Source organism: Emydura macquarii, unplaced genomic scaffold, assembly GCF_026122565.2.
Source record: "Emydura macquarii macquarii isolate MOO-44397 ecotype Brisbane River unplaced genomic scaffold, CSIRO-AGI_Emac_v2 contig_2897, whole genome shotgun sequence".
Lineage (NCBI taxonomy): Eukaryota > Metazoa > Chordata > Testudines > Chelidae > Emydura > Emydura macquarii.
This window is the reverse complement of record NW_027133034.1, coordinates 11701347-11724757: the sequence shown is the minus strand read 5'-3', so window position 1 is coordinate 11724757 and position 23411 is coordinate 11701347. Positions and strand designations below refer to the sequence as shown.

Genomic DNA, 23411 nt, shown 5'->3' with positions numbered 1-23411 from the left:
ATGCCAATGCCCGTCTGAAATCCAGGGAGTGGAGACTGCTGGCATGCGGCTTTGGAAAGAATACTGGCAAGAAAATCTCCTGACTCGTGTGAAATTGAGAGACCACCTTGGGCAGGAAAACTGGGTGTAGACGCAGCTGCACTGTGTCCTTGTGGAATACTGTATACGGGGGGCTCTGAGGTCAATGCCTGGAGTTCAGACACTCTCCTTGCCAAGATGATGCAACAAGGACGAGAGGACCTTCCACGAGAGGTACAATAAGGGACAAGAAGCTAAGGGCTCGAATGGGGGGGGGAGGGGCCGATCAATTTATTGAGCACCAGGTTAAGATCCCATGACGGGAGTGGGCGACGTACCGTAGGATAAAGTCTTTCTAAGCCCTTGAGGGAAACGGGACACTACAGGGTTGGCAAATATTGGACGGCCGCCTTCTCCCGGGTGGCAAGTGGAGAGAGCTGCCAAGCGCACCTTCACAGATGCAACTGCCAAACATAACTGCTTCAAGTGCAGTAGGTAGTGCAGTATAAGTGGCAGCGGAGCCTGCATTGGAGGAGTACCTTTTTATACTGACCACAACAAGAACCTTTTCCATTTAGCTAACGATGCCGCTCTGGTGGATGGCTTTCTACTACCAAGAAGAACCTCCTGCACTTGCTCCAAACACTCTGCCTCCCTCAGGTTCAACCACGGAGCTTCCACACCATGAGATGAAGCGACTTAGGCTGGGGTGATGAAGCTGACCATGGTTCTGCGTGATCAGGTCCGGAACCAACGGCAGGGTGATCAGGGTGTCTATGGATAGCTGCAGCAGCATTGTGTACCAGTGTTTTCTGGGCCACGCTGGGGCTATAAGTATAACCGAAGCCCTGTCTCTTCTGATTTTCAGGAGGACCTTGTGAACAAGAGGGAACGCATAGAACAGATGGTGAACCCAGGGAAGGAGGAACGCATCTGCCATGGAACCCAGGCTGTGCCTCTGGTAAGAGCAAAACTGGTGACACTTCCTGTTGGACTGCATCACAAAGAGGTCTACTTTGGGAAACCCCCACCTCTGGAAAATGTTTCTGACGATATCTGCATGGAGAAACCACTCGTGGGCATTGAAGGAGCAGCTGAGATGGTCTGCCAGCTCGTTCTGGGAGCCGGGCAGGTAGGACGCTTCCAGGTGTATGGAGCAGGCGATGCAGAAGTCCTAGGCTTCCTGGCATAGGGGAGAGGAACGTGCTCCCCCGTCTGTTCATACAGAACATCGCTGTGCTGTTGTCTGTCAACATTGAAACCTCCTTCCCTGCCAGGTGAGACTGGAACACCTGACAGGCCAACCTGATCACCCATAATTCCCTGATATTTATGTGGAGTGACAGCTCCTCTGGGGACCAAAGGCCTTGAGTCCTCAGTTCGCTGAGATGCGCTCCCCACCCCAAGGCTGAAGCGTTTGTAACCAGCACCAATGAAGGCTGCAGCCTGGCAAATGGGACCCCTTTGCACACGTTGGGGTTTGAGTCACCACTGAAGGGACTCTACAACCTGGGGTGGGAGAAAGACCACTCTGTCCAGACTGTCCCTGGTAGACTGATGCCAGCCACAACTGAAGAGGTCTGAGTTGCAGCCTCGCATGCTGGACCATGTACATGCAAAAGGCCACGTAGCTGAGAAGCATTAGGCAACTTTGAGCGTTCGTGGTAGGAAAGTTGCTGAAAGTCCTTATTATGGAGCCCATAGTCTGGAAATGAGACTCTGGCAGCAGAGCTCTGGCTTGTACTGAGTCCAGGACTGCCCCTATGAATTCTATTCTTTGTGTGGGCACTAGTGTTGATTTGCTCACATTCAGCTGCAGACCCAGATTGATGAAAGTCACCCGTATTAAGACGACTTGGGCATCTCTCTCTTCCCTGGAGTAGCCTTTGACTAGCCAATCATCCAGATATGGGTATACTTGGACACCGTGCCTCCTCAGTAATGCAGCAACCATGGCCATGCATTTGGTAAAGACTCTCGGAGTCACCGATATGCTGAATGGGAGGACAGCAAATTGGTAACAATTACATCCTACTACGAACCCAAGGAACCTCCTGGGGGAGGGTATTATTGAGATATGGAAGTAAGCATTTTTTAAGTTGAGAGTGGCATGCAAGTCCCCCAGATCCGGAGAGGGAACGATCGAGACTAAGAGACCATGCAGAATTTCAGCTTTCTTACGAACTAGCTGAGATTCCCCCTTTTGCCTTTGGGATTAGGAAATATCTAGAGTAAAACCCCTTTCCCCTTAGCTCCTGAGGGACCTCTTCTACCGCTCCAGTGCAAAGCAGCTCTTGCACCTCTCCCATCAGAAGTTGCTCGTGAGGGGTCCCTGAAGAGGGATGAGGAAGGGGGGTGGGGAGAGTGGGGCAGAATAAAACTGGAGGAAGTATCCCACTTCTACCATGCGCAACACCCATCTGTCCGATGTTATTTGGGCCCAAGCACGGAAGAAATGGGATAATCGGTTGCAGAAAGGAGGGACAGGATCCGGTAACTGTCCTGGAGTGTTGCCCTCAGGCATACCCTCAAGAGTTTTGTTTTGGCTCTGGCAGCTGTTTTCCTGAGCATTTGTCAGGGTTGGGCGGCTGGGGCATTCTGCGCCTATTATTCCTGCCCCTTTTCCTGTAGAAGTCCTGCCCATGATGCGGTGGATAAAACCTCTGGCCGGACTGGGGCTTGAAGTGCTTACTGTGTGTGGAAGCAGCCCCAAGGATTTCAAGGTTGACCTAGAGTCCTTGAGGCTGTGAATCTTAGAGTCCGTTTGCTCTGAGAATAGCCCCACTCCTTCAAAGGGGAGGTCCTGGATGGCGGACTGGACCTCAGGCGGGAACACCTGAAGTCAGAAACTTCTTTTCATGGCCAGTCCCAAAGCCATAGTTCTTGCTGCAGAGAGTGCCGCATCTAATGCGGCCTGTACGATGTCCTGGCTACCGCTTTTCCCTCCTCCACCATGGCTCCAAACTGTTTTGGACTCAGCCGGAAGGTGGTCTTTAAATCTTGCCACTCTGTCCCACAAGTTGAAGTTGTATCTGCTGAAAGTTGTCTGTTGGTTGGCAATTCGAAGCTGTAGGTCCCCAATGGAGTATACCTTCCCCCCAACAGGTCCAGTCTCTTAAGCGCCTTCGCTTTAGGTGTTGGGTCCTGCTGCCTCACCTTCCCTTTTCGTTTGCCGCAGACACGACAAGCGAACCAGGCTGAGGGTGAGTGTAAAGGTATTCATACATTTTTGAGGGAGCAAAATATTTTTTCTCTCTCTCCTTTGCTGTAGGTTGAATAAAGGCTGGTGTCCGCCACAGTGTCTTTGTTGTGGACTGGACCATCTTAATCAGAGGCAGAGCTATCCTCAAGGGACCTTCCAGAGCCAAAATGTCCACCATTGGGTCTATGGACTCACGGACTTCCTCTGCCTATAGATCCAAGTTTAGGGCCACCCTTCTGAAGAGCTCCTGGTGGGCCCTATTGTCCATGGGAATAGTGGTGGTTGATGTCTCCGCTACCGCTTCATCAGGGGAGGAAGATGAGGCCCTGGGACCCACCTCAGCCTCAGGAGTGTCATGGCCCATAGGGTACTCCCTACCTGGGACCTCTCTACAGCAGTCAAGGCCCACCTCATTGCTGGGATCTTCCTCTTTGGTACCGTGTGCCACACCAACGTCCCCCGACGGCACCACACCCCTGCTTCCATTGGCCTCAGTGTTGTGCGGCATGGTTCTATGCTCTGGGGTGCCAGCGCCTGGCTCTTTGAAGTGATCAATTAGGAGTCTATAGGCTGGGACCCTTGGGCTTGGCGGTACGCTCACGGGGTTCAGAAGGCCACTGCTGGGGGCACTTGCCAGTGCATGGGTCAAGGTCCAGCTAGTGAGGCTTCCCCCATCTTCCTTGTAGTACTGTCTCTCCGACCTGTGCCTCCTTGAGGTACCAGAGTCTACCTTTGAGTCTGATGATCTGGACTCTGATCACGGAGACTACAGTTGCGCCAAGGTAGCTGCGGCCTTTGAGCAACGCCGCAGTACAGGGGATCGGTGCCAAGGCAAGGGCGATCGGCATTGAGGAGATGGTGCCCGGTGCCGAGATGCGGATGACTGATGCCGCAGAAAAGGTGATTGGTGCCAGGGCATCGGTAATCGGTGCCGAGGGGTCGGCAACCGGTGCCTGGGCGAAAGTGACCTGTGCTGCATCATTGCCTCTAGACGGTGCTGCGACTAGTAGTGCCGGAGGTCTTGGGTCTGGCACCTTCTCTCCCAAGACGGGGGACTACTGTGCCGTCATGGCAATCAGGTCCTGCAATGCCTCAAATGTATCCGGTGTGGCGGGGAGGTCCATGCTCACCAGGCTTGCAGGTGCACTTTGTGGAACTGCCCTCGATGGTCCCGGGACCTTTGTGCTGAATGCATCTGCGGGCATGATGGACCAGCGTCCTTGTCCATAGGCTCCCTCTGCACCGAAGTCTTCTTTGGCACCGGGTCTCTTAGAGACGCCAGGGCACTGAGCACCAAACGCACCCCATGCAGCCGAAGACCTGCCTCCATGAAGATCTACTTTAGGCATGCATTCCTTTCCTTATGGCTCCTTGGGCAAAAGCTTTTACAGATCCTGCAATGGTCTATCTAGTGCGACTCTCCTAAACACTTTAAGCAAGAGTCATGCAGGTCACCTTTAGGCATAGACTTTTGACAGGATCCGGAAGGCTTGAAGTCTTGAGCCCGAGTCATACCCCAGAGCCCTGTGGAGGGGAGTCCCCAAAACGGGGAACCCCTTACCACTACTTAACACTTATCTATAATGATATAACTACACGCAACAGTGACTAACTAACTATTTACAGGAACCACTAAGAACAACACAGGGAATGCTTGCAGAAGCATGACGACAACCATCATGGGTGGTAAGAAGGTACTGAAGAGGCGGCAGGTAGGCAGGCCCCTATATTCAGTGCCATGGAGGCACCACTCCAGGGAGCACCTACACCAACCCGACAGGTAACGCTGGGGGAAAAATCTTCTGTCGACTGTGCATGAGGTGTGCGCACACCTGCTTGGAATCGACATGAGCAAGCACTCAAAGAACCATCTCTAAAACTGCCTTTTTCTTTACTACACAAATCTTGTGTTTTACATTAATCTTTCACTGCACAGGAGGAGGATGGCTGTTGGCACTGAACTGCTATAATTACCAGTGATATAATTAGCTGTAAATTATTTCAACACATGGCCATGCTGGCCTGAGTTCTCCTAATTTAGTAATGGTCATCTCGGACTGGGGAAGGGAACTACTGCATCATGAGCACAGTGGAGAGTTGTTTTCAATACTGCAAAAATGTGACCTAGTGGGAATTATTCACCCACTGACATCGTCAATAATAATTAAGATGTCCAGGAAAATTAGAGAGACACCTGGCTTATTCTATGTGACCATGCTTAGACACTAGCAGCAATGTGCACTATTAAAAAGAAACTAAGATACATTCTAATATCAACACTACTCTACATAAGGTGCAAATGAAGTCAGAATCAGGCTCACTTTTTGTTATAGCTCCATCAATAGTTCTATTCAAATTCAAATACACACACACACACACACACACACAGCATCTTCTTGCCCATTTTGATGCTATTGTAGTCACTGTAAAGAAGCAGAAGTTTACTTTTTATACTGTCTTTATTATAACTCAAAAAAAGTATTACTTTTTAAAACTAAATTTTGCAAACGAGTCCATTAAAATGGGTATTTTTTTAGTGGGATGGGAAGTGTAGTACAGAGAAATGTAGAGATATACATGAAGGTTATGACTGTGCTGAAAAACTGATAACATAAAAGCAACTTCACAGCATTCAGTGTAACATAATTAATGAATAGGAGATAGTTCTGAGATTTCTGCACTGAGTTATCTCTCTCTGTTTGCCTACGGAATGAATTATTGTACGCAGTCAATAAAAGCCTGCTAGCCTTTGCAGGATCCTACAGGGTTTTGTAATAATGACAAAATTTGGTTCGTGTAGTTTCTTCTGAACTGATATATTGAGAACTCTGTGGAATCCACAGTGTAAGTTCTTGACACACTTTTTTTTTGGCTAACGGTACTGTAAGGTATACAAGTTCCAAGTAGAATTTCAGCCTAATTCTGAACTTCTTAGTTTTGTGGATTTGAGTAAGATCCTTAGCATTAAACACTCTATGACTATAAATATACACATACAGCATTTAGTATTAAGGATTTTATATATATTTATTTGTGTGTGTGTTGAGAGAGAAAAAGATTCATACACACACACATATATATATATATATATATATATATATATATATATATATATATGTGTGTGTCATCCAGGGTACATGCTTTAGTGATATTGTGCTGCTTGGAATGTGTTTTTGTTTTATTTGTGAGGTTTTGTAAGCCCTTTGCACTTAAAAGCTTAAACCCACAACTCATATATTAAAACAGTTATGGGATCCATTTCTTCTCTTTCAGCCATTAACAACAAATGCAAAATTGAGCAAGGGATGAAAGAGCTACAATGGTTACCACGATCAGCACATATTCTGTTTTTGCTTTTATTAGAAACTTAACCAACTGTTTCAACACAGTCAGTTTTGCTTAGATTATTATCGACATTTGAAATGTTGCTGATAATTATAATTCTCTGGTGGAAAAAGAAAGTGAAAGATCAATAAAATAAAAATAACAAAAAAAATCAAAGACAGTAATATTTAGTAACCAGCAGGAATTGCTTTACAAAGATGAAAACAAACATTTATAAGAAAAAAGCTGAAAATATTCTGCAAAAGTTGAATTATCCCTAAGTCTCAACAGAAGAAACAAACTAAAAACACTATGAAAAAACAAGGGAAACAACATAGACAATCGGGATAATTAAGCCTTCTTTTATATATTGTAAATGTATATATTTTTATTTTAGTGCCCTTCAAAAATTATTGCTTATATACTCCATTTTAGTGCACTGATTCTCCTACTCATAAGCTGTTTACTGCTTTCAAAAAAAGTAGTTTACATACTTCATTTGCAATACTGAACTCCAGCCATCAGGGACACCACTGATGCTGAAATTTGGGGGCAACGTACATGCAGCATTTAGCTAGCTTACTAATAAAGAATATTTTTTCCTTTGAACTCCCCCTGTAGATGTAGATCACATGTAGATTATGACTCTACTAGTCTGACTACAATGCTGTTTTCTTCTGTGTAGCACTTAGAATTGGCAAGAGCAGTGGACTTCTCTAAATAGTCACAGCCCAGAACAATAATACTTACCACTTTCTATTAGACTTTTCACATTCAAAGCACATTACAAATATTAACTAATTAACAACTTATTTTTGGAGTCCTGTCCCACCCTCCTTATTTCATCCCACCACTTTCCCACAAAAACATTGCTCTGCTGTGCATATGCCTGTACACATCCACCCTACTAATCTGCCTGATCTGCTCCACAGCCCATTGACTGGAACAAGAGACAGCAAAACAGTAAGATCTAATGAGGAGAGGAGAAGAGTGTCAGAAAATAAGTAAGAGGAGGAAATTGGTGGGGGGGATGAAGGGGGAAGAGGAGAAGGAGGAGGTCACAGGACCAAAGGGGAATGGCAATGGACTAGCGTAGATAGAAAAAAGGGGAGGAAAAGCAAAGAACTCAAGACAAGACATAAAAGGACAGGAAAGGGGACTAAAAGTAAACGGGTAAGATATAAAAAGTGCCAAAGGACACTGAAAAGGAAGAAGAGAAAGGTGGAGAGAGGAAAGAAATAGAGAGGATTAAAAAAAAAACAAAAAACAGAGGCGATGAAAATATTGCACTAATGGTAAAACATTAGACAAAAGAGTCTCTGAGCAAAGAGGAAGGCTAGAACAAGAGGGAAACAAAAAGAATGCAAGAATCATGTGAGGAAAACAAATGAAATGTAATGTTAAAATAGTAAAAGAAGGCAGTCTAGGACAAAAAGTACTTTTAATTACTACTCTGGGAGCTGGCTCTCACCTAGGGTAACTCATTATGTTGCCTTAATCCACTGTGAGTTGCTCCACTGTGGAGAACAGCACCAGGATTCTAGATGAGCTTCCCCACTGTTTTGCAGTCCATTTAAGTGCAGTTAGCACTACTAGTTACAACAGTCCAAATTCAGCATTTATCATCTTCAAACATTATTTTAAAAATATTTAAAGCCAGCTCCTGAAAACTTAGCTCTTTAAAATGCAGCTTGGTGCCTAATTACTGTAACTCACCGCCAGTTTTCAACAACCTCTCCTCCATAACTTTTCTTTTTTCTTTATTCCAGAAAGATCATACACATGAGCAGCTGCTTTGATTTTGTGGTGTCATACATGGATTGGTAACCTTGTTTTAACTATACTTGTGACACAAATAACCAGCCAGTAACCACAGCTGCTTTTTGATTTGCTCCTAGCCCTTGTCCTCCTCAGCCGCCTCTGTTCCAGGCTCACTACACCCCCCCTTCTTCACCCATGTTAGGAAATAGTACTTAAACTCATTTGAAACTGTTTCTAATATGGTTTGGCTTGCCAATGTGTACATAGACAAGAGTTGAGAACACAGTTTTAATATAGTTTGGTCAAATTTTGTTGGAAATTTTTTTTAGCTGGAACCAAGTTTAAACTCATTTCCTTAACATAGTATAGCTGGGACCAGCATCTCAAAGAGTCCTTTTTGTCCTCTAAATTCCCACCCTCACCTCAAGAGTAGAAACGACTCCACCCTCCAGGCCTTGTGGAGTCTGTTTCTGTATCCGACAGAGGGTCACTGCAAAGCACTCCTTTCCTTCTCTTGGGGCTGAGTATGCTGACTCAACAGCACTCTGAATCTCTGCTGGCCACCACAGGTGACGGGCTAGGAATCATTAATAATTATTTATATAAGAAGAGGGTATACACATTTCCACTTACTTTTGTTTCAAATGCCAGTTCTCTCGTACATACAAAGAATGACCATTCAAAAAACAAACAAAAACAAAACAACTAGCAATTCTTTGGATTATTTTTATATCTAGTATGTTAGAGTTTTGTTGGATTTTTATGCAGCACTTCATGTCTAAGGGCTTGTCTACACACAAAAGCTGTGCCGCTTAACTATATCAGTATAATTAAAGCAGAACACGCTTCCTTGTATTAATGGAACTATACCGATAAAAATGTGTTTATACTGCCTGATAAAGCTTATTCCTGTACAGTTTCATTTATACAGGTATATCTGTGTTCAGGCTAAGATTTGTATCAGTTTTACTGTTTTGGTTAAAAAAAAAAAAATCTCACATCCCTAATCAAAATAGTTATAGCAGTATACAATTTTAACACAAACCAGGCCTAATTGTACCTGGAAAACATGGTTTTGCTCAAGTTAGCACTTTCACATAATGTTATGTCATTTTATAACTTTTACTCTTAAAAAAATATCACTAGTGTCATGTAAACCTCCATCATACCTCTCTAAACCACTCTAAACCACAAAACCACTCTAAACATGCACATTTTTAAACACACACACCCTGTTGCCCTCATGTAAACATGCAATAGCATAGACAGAAAACTAAATATTTTGTAGAATAACTTACTAATATTTCTATTTAGATTAGAAGCTTGTAAATTAAAGGTTCTCAGTCTAATCCATACAAAGGCATGCATTATTCCTTTACTATATGGCATATCCCCAGTTACAAAATACATTAATTTATTCATTTTTCTCCAATTCATTTCAAAATGACCAAATGGCATTCTTTAGTCCACCATGAAGCTGGTATATAACCCATACAAAACAATGCATTTTGCAGACATTTGTCAAATACTGCAATGCCCATACTAAGGCAACACATTCCAGTCATTGGCAGCCATGCTATCAACAAGAATTTGGCTACAGAATCAGCAATGATTCATCAGACATTCTAGAAGCACTGTCGAAGCAGCGAAATAACATATTGCTATTTTAATCCTTTAAAGCTAAAAAACGGACAGTAAATCCAAAATGAGAAAAGATTTTTTTTCCTGATTCTGGTAACTTGTTTCTAAATGAATTTTTATTCATTATTGCTTTGTTTTCTAGATAGCAATGTTTTCAAAAAATAGCAAAGAACAGCTTTTTAATAGAAAAGTCAGCTTGTTACTTACCTTTCTACACTGTAAATTAAATGTTTAAAATTATGGTAGCCTTACAGCATAATTATTTACTCAAAATCACAGAGCTAAGAATCTTTGGAATTCATTTATACTATACTAAGTTAAAAAAAAAAAAAAAAAACCCTTTGTAAAGAGTTTTTAGGAGGGCAGTGCAGTCATGTTTTCAGGAATCCCTCTCCACTACAAACAGAATACTCTTTCAAACTACACATTAAAAAAAATGTGTCAGTAATGCAGTCATAACATTTATTTCTATACATCTTCTATTTGTCTAATTGCTCACTGACACCCATTACATTTTCTATTAGCCTGTTCTTAAGAGAGAAAAACAATGTTTTTCAGTTAATTGTAGTTTAACATTTCTTTTCATTGGCAAATAATGTCACAGTAACTGTTGATAATCTTTCAAGTACTACTGCATTTTCTAAGTAAAGTGTTCTTATCTTTCTTCTTCAAAATGCCTTTGGATCTCTTTATTAAATATTAATGTAGTTTCTCTGCATACCAAACACAAAGATAGACATTAAATCTTTACCCATACATCATGTTCTTTACTATGTAGTCAGTGTAGCAGAAGAATATATTTCTTTGAATGTTTTAAAGCGTGTCCCTTGAAAACATTTAGGATGTGCTTTCCATCACATAAATGCACATCAGGAACCCATACCTTTTGGAAAGCCACTTCATCTTGGCCTCTTTTCCTTTTGCTGCTTTTTCTGGCTCTCTGGTTTACTTGAATCCATTTTGTGACCTGCAGTTCAAAACCATAGTGCTTTTTTAAGAGGAAGATGCGACCTGAGTGCAGCTACCCAGCATGAGTAAGAAACTATAAACAGATTGAAGACATATTTTTCCATTGCTTCATTGGAAAGAAAAAGAAAAAGAAAAAGGGGGCGGGGGGGAACCAAAAAAAAACCAACAAACTTTTCCAGTCTAGAATAACCTGGTTTTAAGTAATCCAGTTAGTCACTTGTGCATAATCAAAGTGGGTTTTTTTTTTCCCCCTTCGTCTTATGTAGCACATTTTCCATTTTGCTCTCTATTAAAACAAACTTTGTTCAGCTTAAGTTTTTTAGCACAAAGAAAGCAAGTTTGATGCCAAGTGGAAAGTTACCATTGTATGCGCAAAAATCCTAGGGAAGTCTCTGCTCTCTATTTCTTACAACTTGGCTTCAAGTAACAGATTTCTTTTCAGCCACCCACTCAATTGTTGTTCCTGAACAGCAGTGTCTGTTTTACATGATCAGATTATTATTATTATTTAATAAATAATAATACACTTTAGATATCTATAAACACATTGTATATATTGTCCTTTTATAAAAATAAAATAATTATTTTAAAAGTAACACAGGAAGAGGGGATCAGGTGGGAAACTTGGCAGGAGGTAGCTTTGCAAGGATTGAGGGAGAAGGGTAAACAGGAATTATTAACAACTGCAAAATGAAAGTGTTCTCCTCACCTCATCATTCACTTGCTGGACGAATCGACACTGGTCCCAATTCTGACTCTCTTCCAGCAAAGGCTAAGGCAAATAAAATGCAAGTTTATTCAGGTTTTCCAGATTGCACCTTGTAAATAAGATCCACTTTTTCCTCCCTCTCCCCTCCAAATGCCGAGGACAGATGCACAGGCTGATTTGATGCAAAACTTTGATGTCTCAGATTTTCCCCTGCACAGCAAAGCACAGGTGTTTCCTCCCAACAAAATACTTACAAAACTCTCCCTTTTTCTATGTTGATGGGAGGGGGGCTAAGATTGGGGGTTTACCTTGATTTGCACTCTGTACTGAGATCCCAATTCCTTTCAGCAGCTCCCCCATGCTCTGCTTTGCTGCTTCCCTCGGCACACGCGGTAGGGATTTGTTATTTTGCTGTGGCTGCTGTTGATTTGGTGAATAGCACTGGTCGGTCTCCTGTTTTGTTTTGTATTTATTTGTTTTGTATGGTCCCTCTCCCCTCTGCGATGCATCCCCACGCAGAGGAATGAGCCCTGCCCATGCCGTGCCTCCTTCAGCAGAGCAGCACTAGAGACCTCCTTAGGAAATGAAACACCTAAGGGGTGCCCCTGCCCCTCCTCCTGCTGTGCTCCAGCCTCCGAGAGCTGAGACGGAGAGGAGGAGCCTGCCTTAAAGGTATAGAGATTGGATTGCACCGCTCACCCTCACATAAACGTGGGGCGAGCACTACTCTGATCTGCTTGTCCAGCACTGTGAAGCCCCAATTTGATTTTTGTTTTCCCCGTATGTAAAACTTTCCCTTCGTAAAATATATAAATGGTTACATTCACTCTAGCATCCTCTGCATCTCCAGGACCTTTTGGATTCAAACGCCAGGATAAATGTGTTAGAGATGGACCCGTACAGGCACGTGGGTGGAGATTTAAACTTCCTTAAAGTTATGTGGGGTTTTGATATTGGATACTCTGGTTCAGCTCATTATAAAGACAAGGGCTGAGTCATGATTTCTGGCTCCAGATCCAAACTACCCCAGCATTCTGTGATGTTCAGAATGGGTGTAGCATTACAGCCCATTAGAGAAACAAAGCCCCAATTTGCCCAGACATTTGGACCCAAGCCTGAACTACCCTCAATGTTTTTTTGGGGTGGGGTATTTCAGATACAATGCTCCAGTTTGGCCTGTTCTCTATCCTATTCCAGAGGAAGGTTTTCAGGTATTATCTCCTCCTCCTCCCACCACAGGCCTCAATTTCAACCTTTAGAAATATATTTTCTGTGTCAAACATTAAAGTCTTCAAACATTGTTCTTATAGATAAAGAAACTTTCTAAATGTGTTATCTCAAGGAAAAGATTAGAACTCTTAAGATAATTTTTCAATAGTTCTTTTTGACCTCAAAGAAACCCAAAATTGTCAGGGGAACTCCCTTGGAGACTCTGAAGTACATTTTAAAAACAAGATCCGAGTTCCCTTTTTGCTTAGCATCCTTCCATAGTACTTTATTAGTCACATCATCACAGCACTGCGCACTCCTCATTTAGGTCCCAATTCAGCAAATCATCTCTACCTCAGCAAAGATCTCAAGCAGGTGGTTAAATTTAAACATGGAATTTAAGCATATGTTTAAATGCTTTGCTGAACTGGTCCAAGTTCTAGTGTGAATTCTGAATAAAGGCAAAAATCAAGCAATATGGGCCAGTTGAGCAAAGAGCACTGAAAATTCATAAATTGGGATTTTGTTTACTCTATCATAATTTTCATTGTTAAAAACAATGTGCACAAAAGGGTTAATCTGTAAATTAATCACATCTGGTTCAATCAAAAAGATCTTGGAAAGGTATTTTCAGTTTTTTAAAAATAATTTTTACTTAGTGTTTTGTATAACAATTCCTTGAAAGCTTGAAATAGAAACCTATGCTTTCTGAAAAGAAAAAGGAGCATCAAAGCATTTGTTTTAGCAAACCCTCCCACGTATAGAATTAGATGGACTCTGCAAACAGATGTAAGTAAAGTAAGGCAGGTCAAATTAGTGCCTACTAAATCTTGACAGTATCCCTTTAACTTTATCACTTTTTTTTTTTTTAAAAGAAAAGTCTGTCCTACCCCTTTTGCTTTATTGCCACAACATCCTTCTTTCAAGATCAAAAGCTTCAGATCAAAGCCAAGATCAAACTCCATGTTTTAAATAGAAGCAACTTTGCCATGAAGTATTACACAAAGAAGAACTTCTTAAAAGAGATATCACAGTGGAAAATCTTATTTCAGCCCTTTATTTCACACTCACAACAGGGCTCCTTAAAAAGTGCATTGAGGTAGCATTTCTGTTTTGTAAAAATACAGCAGGTCTGCTACTCTGAAAGCTGCCATAAATTAACTCTTTAGCTTTCTGTGCATTCAAATGTAGAAAAAATATTAGACAGTGGTTCAAAAAGGGAACAATCAAAAACGTAAACAAGTGCAACTACTTAAAAAAACTCCAACAACCTTATATCTGTTTATGAGTTAGATTAGACCACTCCTTCCAACAGAGAAAGTTGTGGGAAGACCAGTGTCACAGGAATCAAGAAACTGAAGTTGCCCAAACATTTTCTCAAACAAATCACACCTCTTTCCCCATCACATGAGAGAGGTTCTGAAGAAATGGATTTGCAGAGGAGGCAGCCTCGCAAATGTGCAGATCCTGGGAATCCACCAGGAGAAGAAATCCTAGACATGCAAAGGCAATATAGGCTGTACAGCCATTGAGGTGACACAGCAGGAATTATTGTTATTGTTGTTATTAATTATTTGTACTGTGCTAGCACTTAGAGGGCCTAATAAGGAGTTTGGGTCCCATCATGCTAGGCACTGTACACACCAAACTCATGTAGTCCCTACCCCAAACAAGCTTGCAATCTAAGCATAAGATAAGAGACAACATGTCAATACAACAAATAGAAGGACAAGAAAAAGGTAGGGCAAGCGAAGGAATTTAAATCTGACCCCTTCTGGAGGGACATGTTCTGTGTTCCCCCGCATTGGAGGAGCTTGCTCTTTCCCTCCTCCTGCCCTGGAAGGAGCTCACCCTTCCCCCCTCACCCCGTCCCAGCCCCACCAGGAGCTCGCTCTTCATCTCGCCGTAGAGGCGCTCGCTGTCTTGTCCCCCCACCCACCGGCGGCCCCAGAGCTGGAGGAGTTTTGTGCCCCCAGCGACTATGGGGGGGGAGTGCCCCTGCTTGCCCACCTTTGTGCACACCCCTAGCACAAGGTAACTGTGAGAGAACTATGATGAGTGCAATAAGCAGTGGTGAGCTGTCTAGTCAACCATTAACTATACTTAATCATGCTTCAGACAGATTTAACTCCTGATCAGACATGGAAATCCATAGAAGGACATTGCTGTAGAGAACAGCTTTCCCCCTGCTCTTACTCCTTCATACCCCCACAATCCCATGTGGCTCCGGTGGAGACGTTTCCACAAGGTCCCAAGGAGAGGCAGTTGTTATTTTTATTGCGGTAGCATGTAGGAGCCCCAGTTACGAACCTGGATCCAACTAAGTTCTGTACAAACAAAACCCAAAACCACAGTCCCTGCCCCAAAGACAGAGTGATTCTGCAGACCTCCACCTACTCCTTTACTGTGTCTCACAAAACCACCCTGCAAGATCTGAACCCCCTCCAGCACCAGAAATTAAGGGGACAATCCAGTCCTATATTTCATTCTTCAACTGGGAGGAAATTCTCTCAGATTCCAAACAGAGCTGTCCTACATGACAACAAGATTTGACACAATTACTGTAAATGAATTTCAGAAGAGCTTTTGCAAAGTGGACGAGACAGGTGAACCAGTTGAATCTGACCTTCCAGCCTCATCTCTGGAGATCTGATTTTCCCCTCAATTACCCCAATTTTATATCAGCGTTACAAATGCTTACAAGTATGTTATAAATACAGCTATATAAAGATAGAGCATACATACAGCAGACACCGAATGCTTTAAAGGTTTTAGAGTCACGATTCTGCTACTTTCGGGAGGATCTTGGCTAGATGCCTCATAAGCTTGAAAGATATTTGACTTCATCCTCCAAAAAGGCAGGATTTTGCACCCCTCTCTAGGTTCCACCATAGAATACCAAAACATCACTGAACTTCTAGTTAGGTTCAAGTTCTGTGGAAGTAGAACTTTATTGTCCTAACTGCATTTAAAGGGTGAAATCCTGGCCTCAATGAAGTCAGTAAGTGTTTTCCCATTTATATCAATGGAACCAAGAATTCACCCCAAGTTTGTAATTGATTTTCCAAGGCATGAGTGGATTTGAGACAAAAAAAAGACAAGAACATTTTGACTGGTTTAAAGTGGAAGATTAAGTTCTCTTAAGAACAAAGGCAAGATGTGGCTTCAACACCAGCTAGTGTGGACTTCAGGCTGCCTGACGTTCACTAACTCTCTGAGTTGACGTAATAGCCAAAGCAAAAGAAAACTTTAGAGTCAAAGTACAAGGAACACCTTACCAAGTGGCTCCCAAGGTGATTTAATAATAGTTTCAAATACTAAATTGAGGGTCCAGTGTTCCACTGGGCATTGGATTTAGGGGCTTTGAAACCATGTTGTTTTCAGAATCTGGGAGAGATGAATTACAAAGCAAGCTAGAACTGGAAAGGACAGATACATGGTACCCTCGGGCTGGGATTTAAACTTGCAAGGAACTTAATTCAGACCCTTATAAAAATAAAAAAGAAGGAAGTCCAGAATATTTTATGCAGACAGTTTCAGGGGAGTTCAACTTTGATCTCATGCACGAAGCATACCAGATCCTCCAAGTGCCCCTGTAAGCTTTGATGGTGTAAGGTTTTCTGTATTTGAGGAGATCAAGCAGATCTTGAACATATCCATATTTTGGGAAATATGATTGTTCAGGTTCTATGCAGGGAGCCTCAGATATTTTAAGTTCCTATGAACATCTGTGCACTGCAAGAGACTCTGTTGTTATTGCTTAGTGCCAGCATGATATGACCAGTGCCCTCCCTTGTGCACATTCCTATGTATGGGTACCACTTTCAGGCCAGACTTGCTCTTTCTGAAAATCCTTCTCCTTGTGCACTCATCAGAGAAGACAGACAGACACTTGGCAAAGGAGACAATGCTGTGGATGTATTTTCAAAAACCCTTCCAAGAACATACTATCACCACCTTTGAAAATTCCCCTCCATATCTGTGTTATGAGCCACTCTATTACTAGTCAGGCCATCAGAGAGAGGGTTCCCAGGTAGGGATGGATTGATGTGCCCTCCTATTGAGCAATTATCCAAGCCCAGATTCATAACCTGATAGGGAAAAAAATCCTTGGCCATCTATGATGAGAACTGTACCTGATGAGGCCTGTAAGAATAATTTATAAAATGCTTGAATGCTCTTCTCTCCTGTGCTTCATCAAGTTCCCTTACTACCAGAAGGCCAGGGATAGAGACATATTGGAGTCTCATTAGAGTGGATGGGAAAGGCATTCCTTGTTAACATGACCTTCTCTTGATGTCATGAATGGAAGAGTATTAGCTTCCTATTCCGGTGCATGGCAAAAATACCTGACTCTGATTTACCCTATCAGAGGAAAACAATCAATCGCTCCGTAGTCAAAAGACTCTTCATGAAGGTCTACCACAGGTTGTTTTGGTTTGTCTGAGATCACGTCTCCTTCCCTGATAGGCAAGTAGGAGGAGGAATATCTAGGCCTGGTTGACTATATGAATCAGTATCTCCCTTTAGGATACCAGGACTCTCAGAATCCTTAGTATATTCAGGGCTGTACACATGACCAGTATATGAACAGAATGAGTTCTCTGGGTATGAAGCTCTGCTGCAGCAATTTCGATAAGAGGCATGGGCCCAGTTGCTGGAATCCCTTGCTAACTAGGTGTTACTCTTGGACTGAATCCAGGCCAGATGAAGCTAGGTGCTGTCTGTCCACTGGATGTGGTATGACAGACCTGTATCCTTGCTTTCAATGGGTTTTCAGGGTCTATTGAGGAAGCCTATTGTGGCAGCATTCCATCAAACCTGCAATTGCAGGTATGAGAACCAACATTAAAAGCACAGTCCAACTGAACTCCTGGTGGCTCTCATGTATCATTTGTGCCAGCCTCCATATCCAGAGAGAGAGAGAGCTTGATGAGCTACAACTGTGAGTTTCTGTGTCGTCTAATTCTCTGGAGGGGACAAACTGGGACTTGGGATACTTCATCATGAACCTTGCGGATTGCCACACTCGAGTGTTGATGCAGATTGTTCTCTGGATAACTCATATAGCCATGTGGCCACAAAGGCCTCTTAGCCCACATGTTAAGGGTAGCAACCAGGGACTGATAAAGCCATTCATTCAAAATGAAAGCTAGCAAACAAAGTTCAGGGTTCTAGAACACAGCAATGTGCAAAAGAGAAGGTTACTCACCTGGTGCAGTAGCTAAGGTTCTTCGAGATGTATGTCCTTGTGGGTGCTCCACTCCAGGTGCCTGGCATGTCCTCATGTCTGGATCGGAGATCTTCATCAGCAGTGTCTGCTCAGGTTCCACATGCACATCCTGCCTTACAGCGCCATTGGTGCCTCGAGTCCTGCACGTGCAACCCGAGTCCCTCTGTTCTTTCTCTACCATGGAGCAATAATGAAAACAAGCTCCGAAGTAGAGGGGAGGAGGGAGGGTAGTGGAGCACCCACAGGGACACACATCTCAAAGAACCTCAGTTACTGCACCATGTGAGTAACCTTCTCTTCTTCATCGAGTGGTATCCCTGTGGGTGCTCCACTCCAGGTGATTATGGAGCAGTATCCCTCATTTGGCGGATGGAACTTCGGAGATGTTGTGTATAGATGATAGCACAGTCAGGCCTATGGTTGCATCTGACCTGGAATCTTGGTCAATGGCATAATGTTTTGTAAATGTGTGAACTGAAGCCTAGGTAGCCGCTCTACATATGTCAAGTGTAGGAACTTTCTTAAAGAAGGCTGTAGATGCTGTCATCGTCCTGGTGGAGTGTGTTCTAATCCCTTGTGAAGGCTGCACATTTTTCAGGGTGTAACGTAAGTGAATGCAGTCTTTTATCCATTTGGAGAGTCTTTGATTGCATATGGTCCGACCCTTGATGTTTGTCTGAAGGATTTAGTCATAGAATTATAGAATCATAGAATATTAGAGTTGGAAGGGACCTCAGGAGGTCATCTAGTCCAACCCCCTGCTCAAAGCAGGACTAACCTCAGCTATATCATCCCAGCCAGGGCTTTGTCAAGCCACAGCTTAAAAACCTCTAAAGATGGAGATTCCACCATCTCTCTAGGTAACCCATTCCAGTGCTTCACCACCCTCCTAGTGAAAAACTTTTTCCTAATGTCCAACCTAGACCTCCCGCCCTGCATTTGTACAGGCGTAAATACCTGCCCTTTCCTGGTTACTATGCGGCCAGTCCGCCGTCCAATCTAGTATTCAGTAGCTAAGATAATCTAAAATCAAAATCTAACCTATAAGTAATATTTATTATTCAATTAATTTTAAAATTAAATTAAATTACATGAAAGGACAGTTAAACATAGTCAACAGGTCAATAGTATGAAAACTAAAGCCCATTGATAAATTTAAAATATGGAGAATAAATATATCTATATTTAAAATATATCTAAAATCCACAGGATACACGAAATGAATGTTCGGGTTCACTGTTTATCGCTAAAAAGAGCCAACATATCTGTCGTAGCATACATAGCAAGTCTGCACACACTTTCTTTAAAACTTTTAAATTTATCAATACCTAAAATTTTAAAAATTTCATCATTTCTTTCACTCCATTTACCTCTCGCCCCAACCACAAATCCAAAGAAGTGGATGATCTTCCCACCAGTGAGCTGCAGCACCTCCTCCTCCAACTCAGAGTAGTATGCCTCCTTCTCAATGTGGGCTGCCTCCACACTGTCAGCATTGTCTTCCCATCTAACTGTGACATCCACAACGGCAACCACTCCTTCCTTTTCAATAATGACGTCGGGTTTTCTCAACTTCCCTTCTTTATTATGAAGGTAAGGTTCAATCCAAATTTTACATCCTTTATTTCCTACTTTATCAATTAGTGCTTTAACTATTCTATTATGTCTTTTAATTCTTGCTTCTTTCATTTTTATGCACTGACCAGAGATATGAGGAATTGTCTCTTTGACCTTACCACACCATCTACATAACCCTTCCTCCATCTTCCATCCTCTTGCTAGAGCTTCCCTGGTGGGAAAAACATTCGCTCTCCTTAGCAATGCCGCAATCAGAGAGGAGGACCTGGCCAAGCAAGGATATTTTAAAAACGAATTACTAATACAATCATTTTTAAAATATTTAATACCAATTCCCTGACATCTTAAATTACTCCATTAAAAAAACTCTTCATCTCTCCACGTTTTAGGATTAGCCGTTTTAGCACTATGTATTAAAATTTTCTCCACTAAATTTTCCCCAGCATATAAAAACGAGAAATCTATCCAACCATCTTTGGAGACAATATGTCTCCTCCATTTACAAATTAACATGTTTGGAATTTGGGTACTAAATTTTGTAACTGCTAAACCCCCATCTCTAGTTCTAGCATAGAATAGCCCATCAGTTGTACACTGGGGAAGATGTAAAATCTTTTTAAGAGTGTTCCTAACTAAAACATCTAATTCATTTTACATATAAAGTGGCGGCTCGATTAAAAGTAATTCATAAAAAACTCTCGTTAAAATGTAAACTTTTAATATTATCAATTTCTGCGCAAGTTTTAACGGAGCCTTACATAAACTTTCACACCAATCAATTAATTTTTCCTTAGGGGAATTATTAGCCACTCCCACCCATGGATCTATTCTTGCACCTAGATATCTTTCAGACTCACCAGGTTGAATATAATCAATTAATTCATCACCTAATCCCCATTTATCTTTTGGGTTGATAACATATGTTCCCATGCTTGGGAAAATATGAAAGCCCTCTGTCTTTTTAACATTTACTTTTAAACTTGAATTTTTACATAACTGATTAAGAATTTTTAAATTCTTAACCATCCCCTTATAGGACCTACTTAATATAGCGATATCGTCGGCAAAGGCCAATGAAGTTATCTTTCTACCCTGCACTATAAAACCATCTCCTTCATCTTCCAATTTATATAAAAGAGGGTCCATGGCTATATTAAATAAAATCGGGGAGAGCGGGTCACCTTGCTTAACTCCACTCTTAATTAAAATAGGTTCTGTCTTATCCTCACCAACACTAATTTCAGTGTAGCAATCTGTATACAAATCCTTTACAATATCAATAAAACTCTCTGATATCCCAAATCTCTTTAACCCCTTTAAAATGTGACCATGGCCAACCGAATCAAATGCCTTAGCAAGATCAATAAAAACAACAGCTATTTCGTCTTTATTTTTCTTGGCCCCTTTAATTAACTTTTCTAAAATCGATATATTTTCCTCACAGCCAGAGGCTGTGATAAAACCTTTTTGTCTGGGGCATAATTTAACAGCACTTGATAATCTTTTAGCTAAAATTTTTGTATACAACCTAATCCAAATCGAACCAATAGTCAATGGCCTCCAAGATGATATTTTCTTCAACTCTTGTGGATCCTTGACTTTAGGAATTAGGATTGTACGATTGCCTTTAAAACACTCTGGAATCTGTCTATTTAAAAACCAAATATTAAAAATCCTTACTAAAATCCTACTGTCTAAATTATAAATATCCCATAAATCCTTAACCTTAATTCCATCTGGTCCAGGAGCACTACTATTATCAATCTCCCTTAAGGCTTCTCTAATTTCATCAATTGATAAAGGCCAATTTAAAATTTCATTATCTACCACTTCTTTTACTTTTGGCCATCCTCTGGTATTCCCATGTCCTTCTCTACCCAAAATTTCTTTATAATAGGTTTCAATCTTCTTAACTGCTATCTTACATGTCGCTTTATCAGGTTCTCCCATAATGATCCTAGCCAACCTTTTCTTATCTTTTTCAAAGAGGGTTTGATAGAATCTAAATTTAGCTTTTCTCCCAGCATATTTTCTATTTCTATTATATTTATCAGGAGGCTTACCCACTTTTCCTCCTTGTTTCCCATTATCATTCTGTATATTATTTTCTTTATTATTTTCCAAATTCTCTACATCTTCATGAGGAGAGCTTCTTTTTTGCGTTTCAGTTCGCCAAGGACATCTTTGTTAAGCCAAGCTGGACGCCTACCATATTTGCTATTCTTTCTGCACATCGGGATGGTTTGCTCCTCTGCCCTCAATAAGGTCTCTTTAAAATACAGCCAGCTCTCTTGGGTTCCTTTCCCCCTCATATTAGCCTCCCAGGGAATCCTGCTCATCAGTTCCCTGAGAGAATCAAAGTCCGCTTTTCTGAAGTTCATGGTCCGTAACCTGCTGTTCTCCTTTCTTCCTTTTGTCAGGATCCTGAACTCAACCATCTCATTGTCACTGCTGCCTAGGTTGCCACCCACTTCTATTTCCCGTACCAAATCTTCCCTGTTTGTGAGCAGCAGATCAAGAGAAGCTCGGCCCCTAGTTGGTTGCTCCAGCACTTGCACCAGGAAATTGTCAGCGACACTCTCCAAAAACTTCCTGGAATGTTTGTGCTCTGCTGTATTGCTCTTCCAGCAGATGTCAGGGTGATTGAAGTCTCCCACGAGAATCAGGTCCTGTGAACTGGAAACTTTCCCTAGAGTAAAGAAAGCCTCATCTACCTCATCCTCCATTTTGTGCATTCTGATGTGGTTTTGGGTATAAAATGGGTAAGTGGATTGGTTGGTTGAGATGAAACGGTGAATTGACCTTTGGCAAACATTTCGGGTGAGGACGTAGTGTGACTTTGTCCTTAAAAAATATTGTATAAGGTGGGTGCGCCATGAGTGCTCCGATTTCTTCTGGTGAATGGAGATGGAGATGTTATAGCCACGGGAAAGGAAACTTTCATGGACATGTGTAGGAGGGAACATGTTGCTAATAGTTCGAACGGGTGTTCAGTTAAGGTGCACAATACTAAGTTGATGTCTCATGGAATAGTGGGCTCACGGATCTCTGGGTATGTGTTTTGTATGCTGCTAAGGAATTGTTTTACTAATGGGTAAGTAAAGATGGTCTTATCTGCTGTTTTCAGGTGGAAAGCCGCTATGACAGATGAGTGAACTTTGAGAGAACTGAGTGACAGTCCTGAGTTTTTAAGTTCGAGCATATAGTCCAGCACATTCAGGATTGAGGCAGATACAGGTAAGATATATCTATTTCTACATCATTTGTTGAACCTATTCCACTTTTGGAGGTAGGTTTTGCGAGTTGTTGACTTTTGGCTGTTCAATAACACATTTCTGACTTGTATTGAGCATTCTAATTCTTCCCCTTGGAATCATGCAGGAGCCATGCCATGAGGTGGAGCTTGGCTATGTGTGGATGCAGTGTGTGGCTGTTGTCCAGATGGACAAGGTCCTGATGGTATTGAATCTCTTTTGTGGTGGTGGTGCTTTCACTGTTGTTGAATCGAGGTAGGCACCTATGAATTCCGCTGCTGTACAGGGCCAATGTGGACTTGTTGTGGTTTATCCTAAGTCCTAGGAGTTGTCGTCACCTGTGTGGCTTGCAACGCCTCTGTTTGGGTGTTTGCTATTAATAGACAGTCATCTAGATATGGAAATACGACTATTCTCTGCCTGTGGAGATATGCGGTTACTACAGCTAATATTTTTGAGAAAACTCTTGATGCTGTAGATAAGCCAAAGGGAAGTACCCTGTATTGATAGTGT

General features: G+C 42.1%; 1 protein-coding gene across 3 annotated transcripts in view; it reads right to left on the bottom strand.

The window, feature by feature from the left end:
• The window catches only part of AOPEP (aminopeptidase O (putative)), a 267939-nt gene that overhangs the window by 89081 nt on the left and 155447 nt on the right, over positions 1–23411 (bottom strand). For 2 of the 3 annotated variants that reach the window (XM_067569212.1, XM_067569211.1), the window contains 2 exons: positions 11625–11687; positions 10830–10913 (listed from right to left, as the gene is read on the bottom strand). In XM_067569212.1, the coding sequence (XP_067425313.1) occupies positions 10830–10913; positions 11625–11687 (147 nt within the window). Of the gene's footprint in view, positions 1–7891; positions 8883–10829; positions 10914–11624; positions 11688–23411 lie in introns of those variants that run through there. The other variant, XM_067569213.1, reaches the window with a different exon arrangement.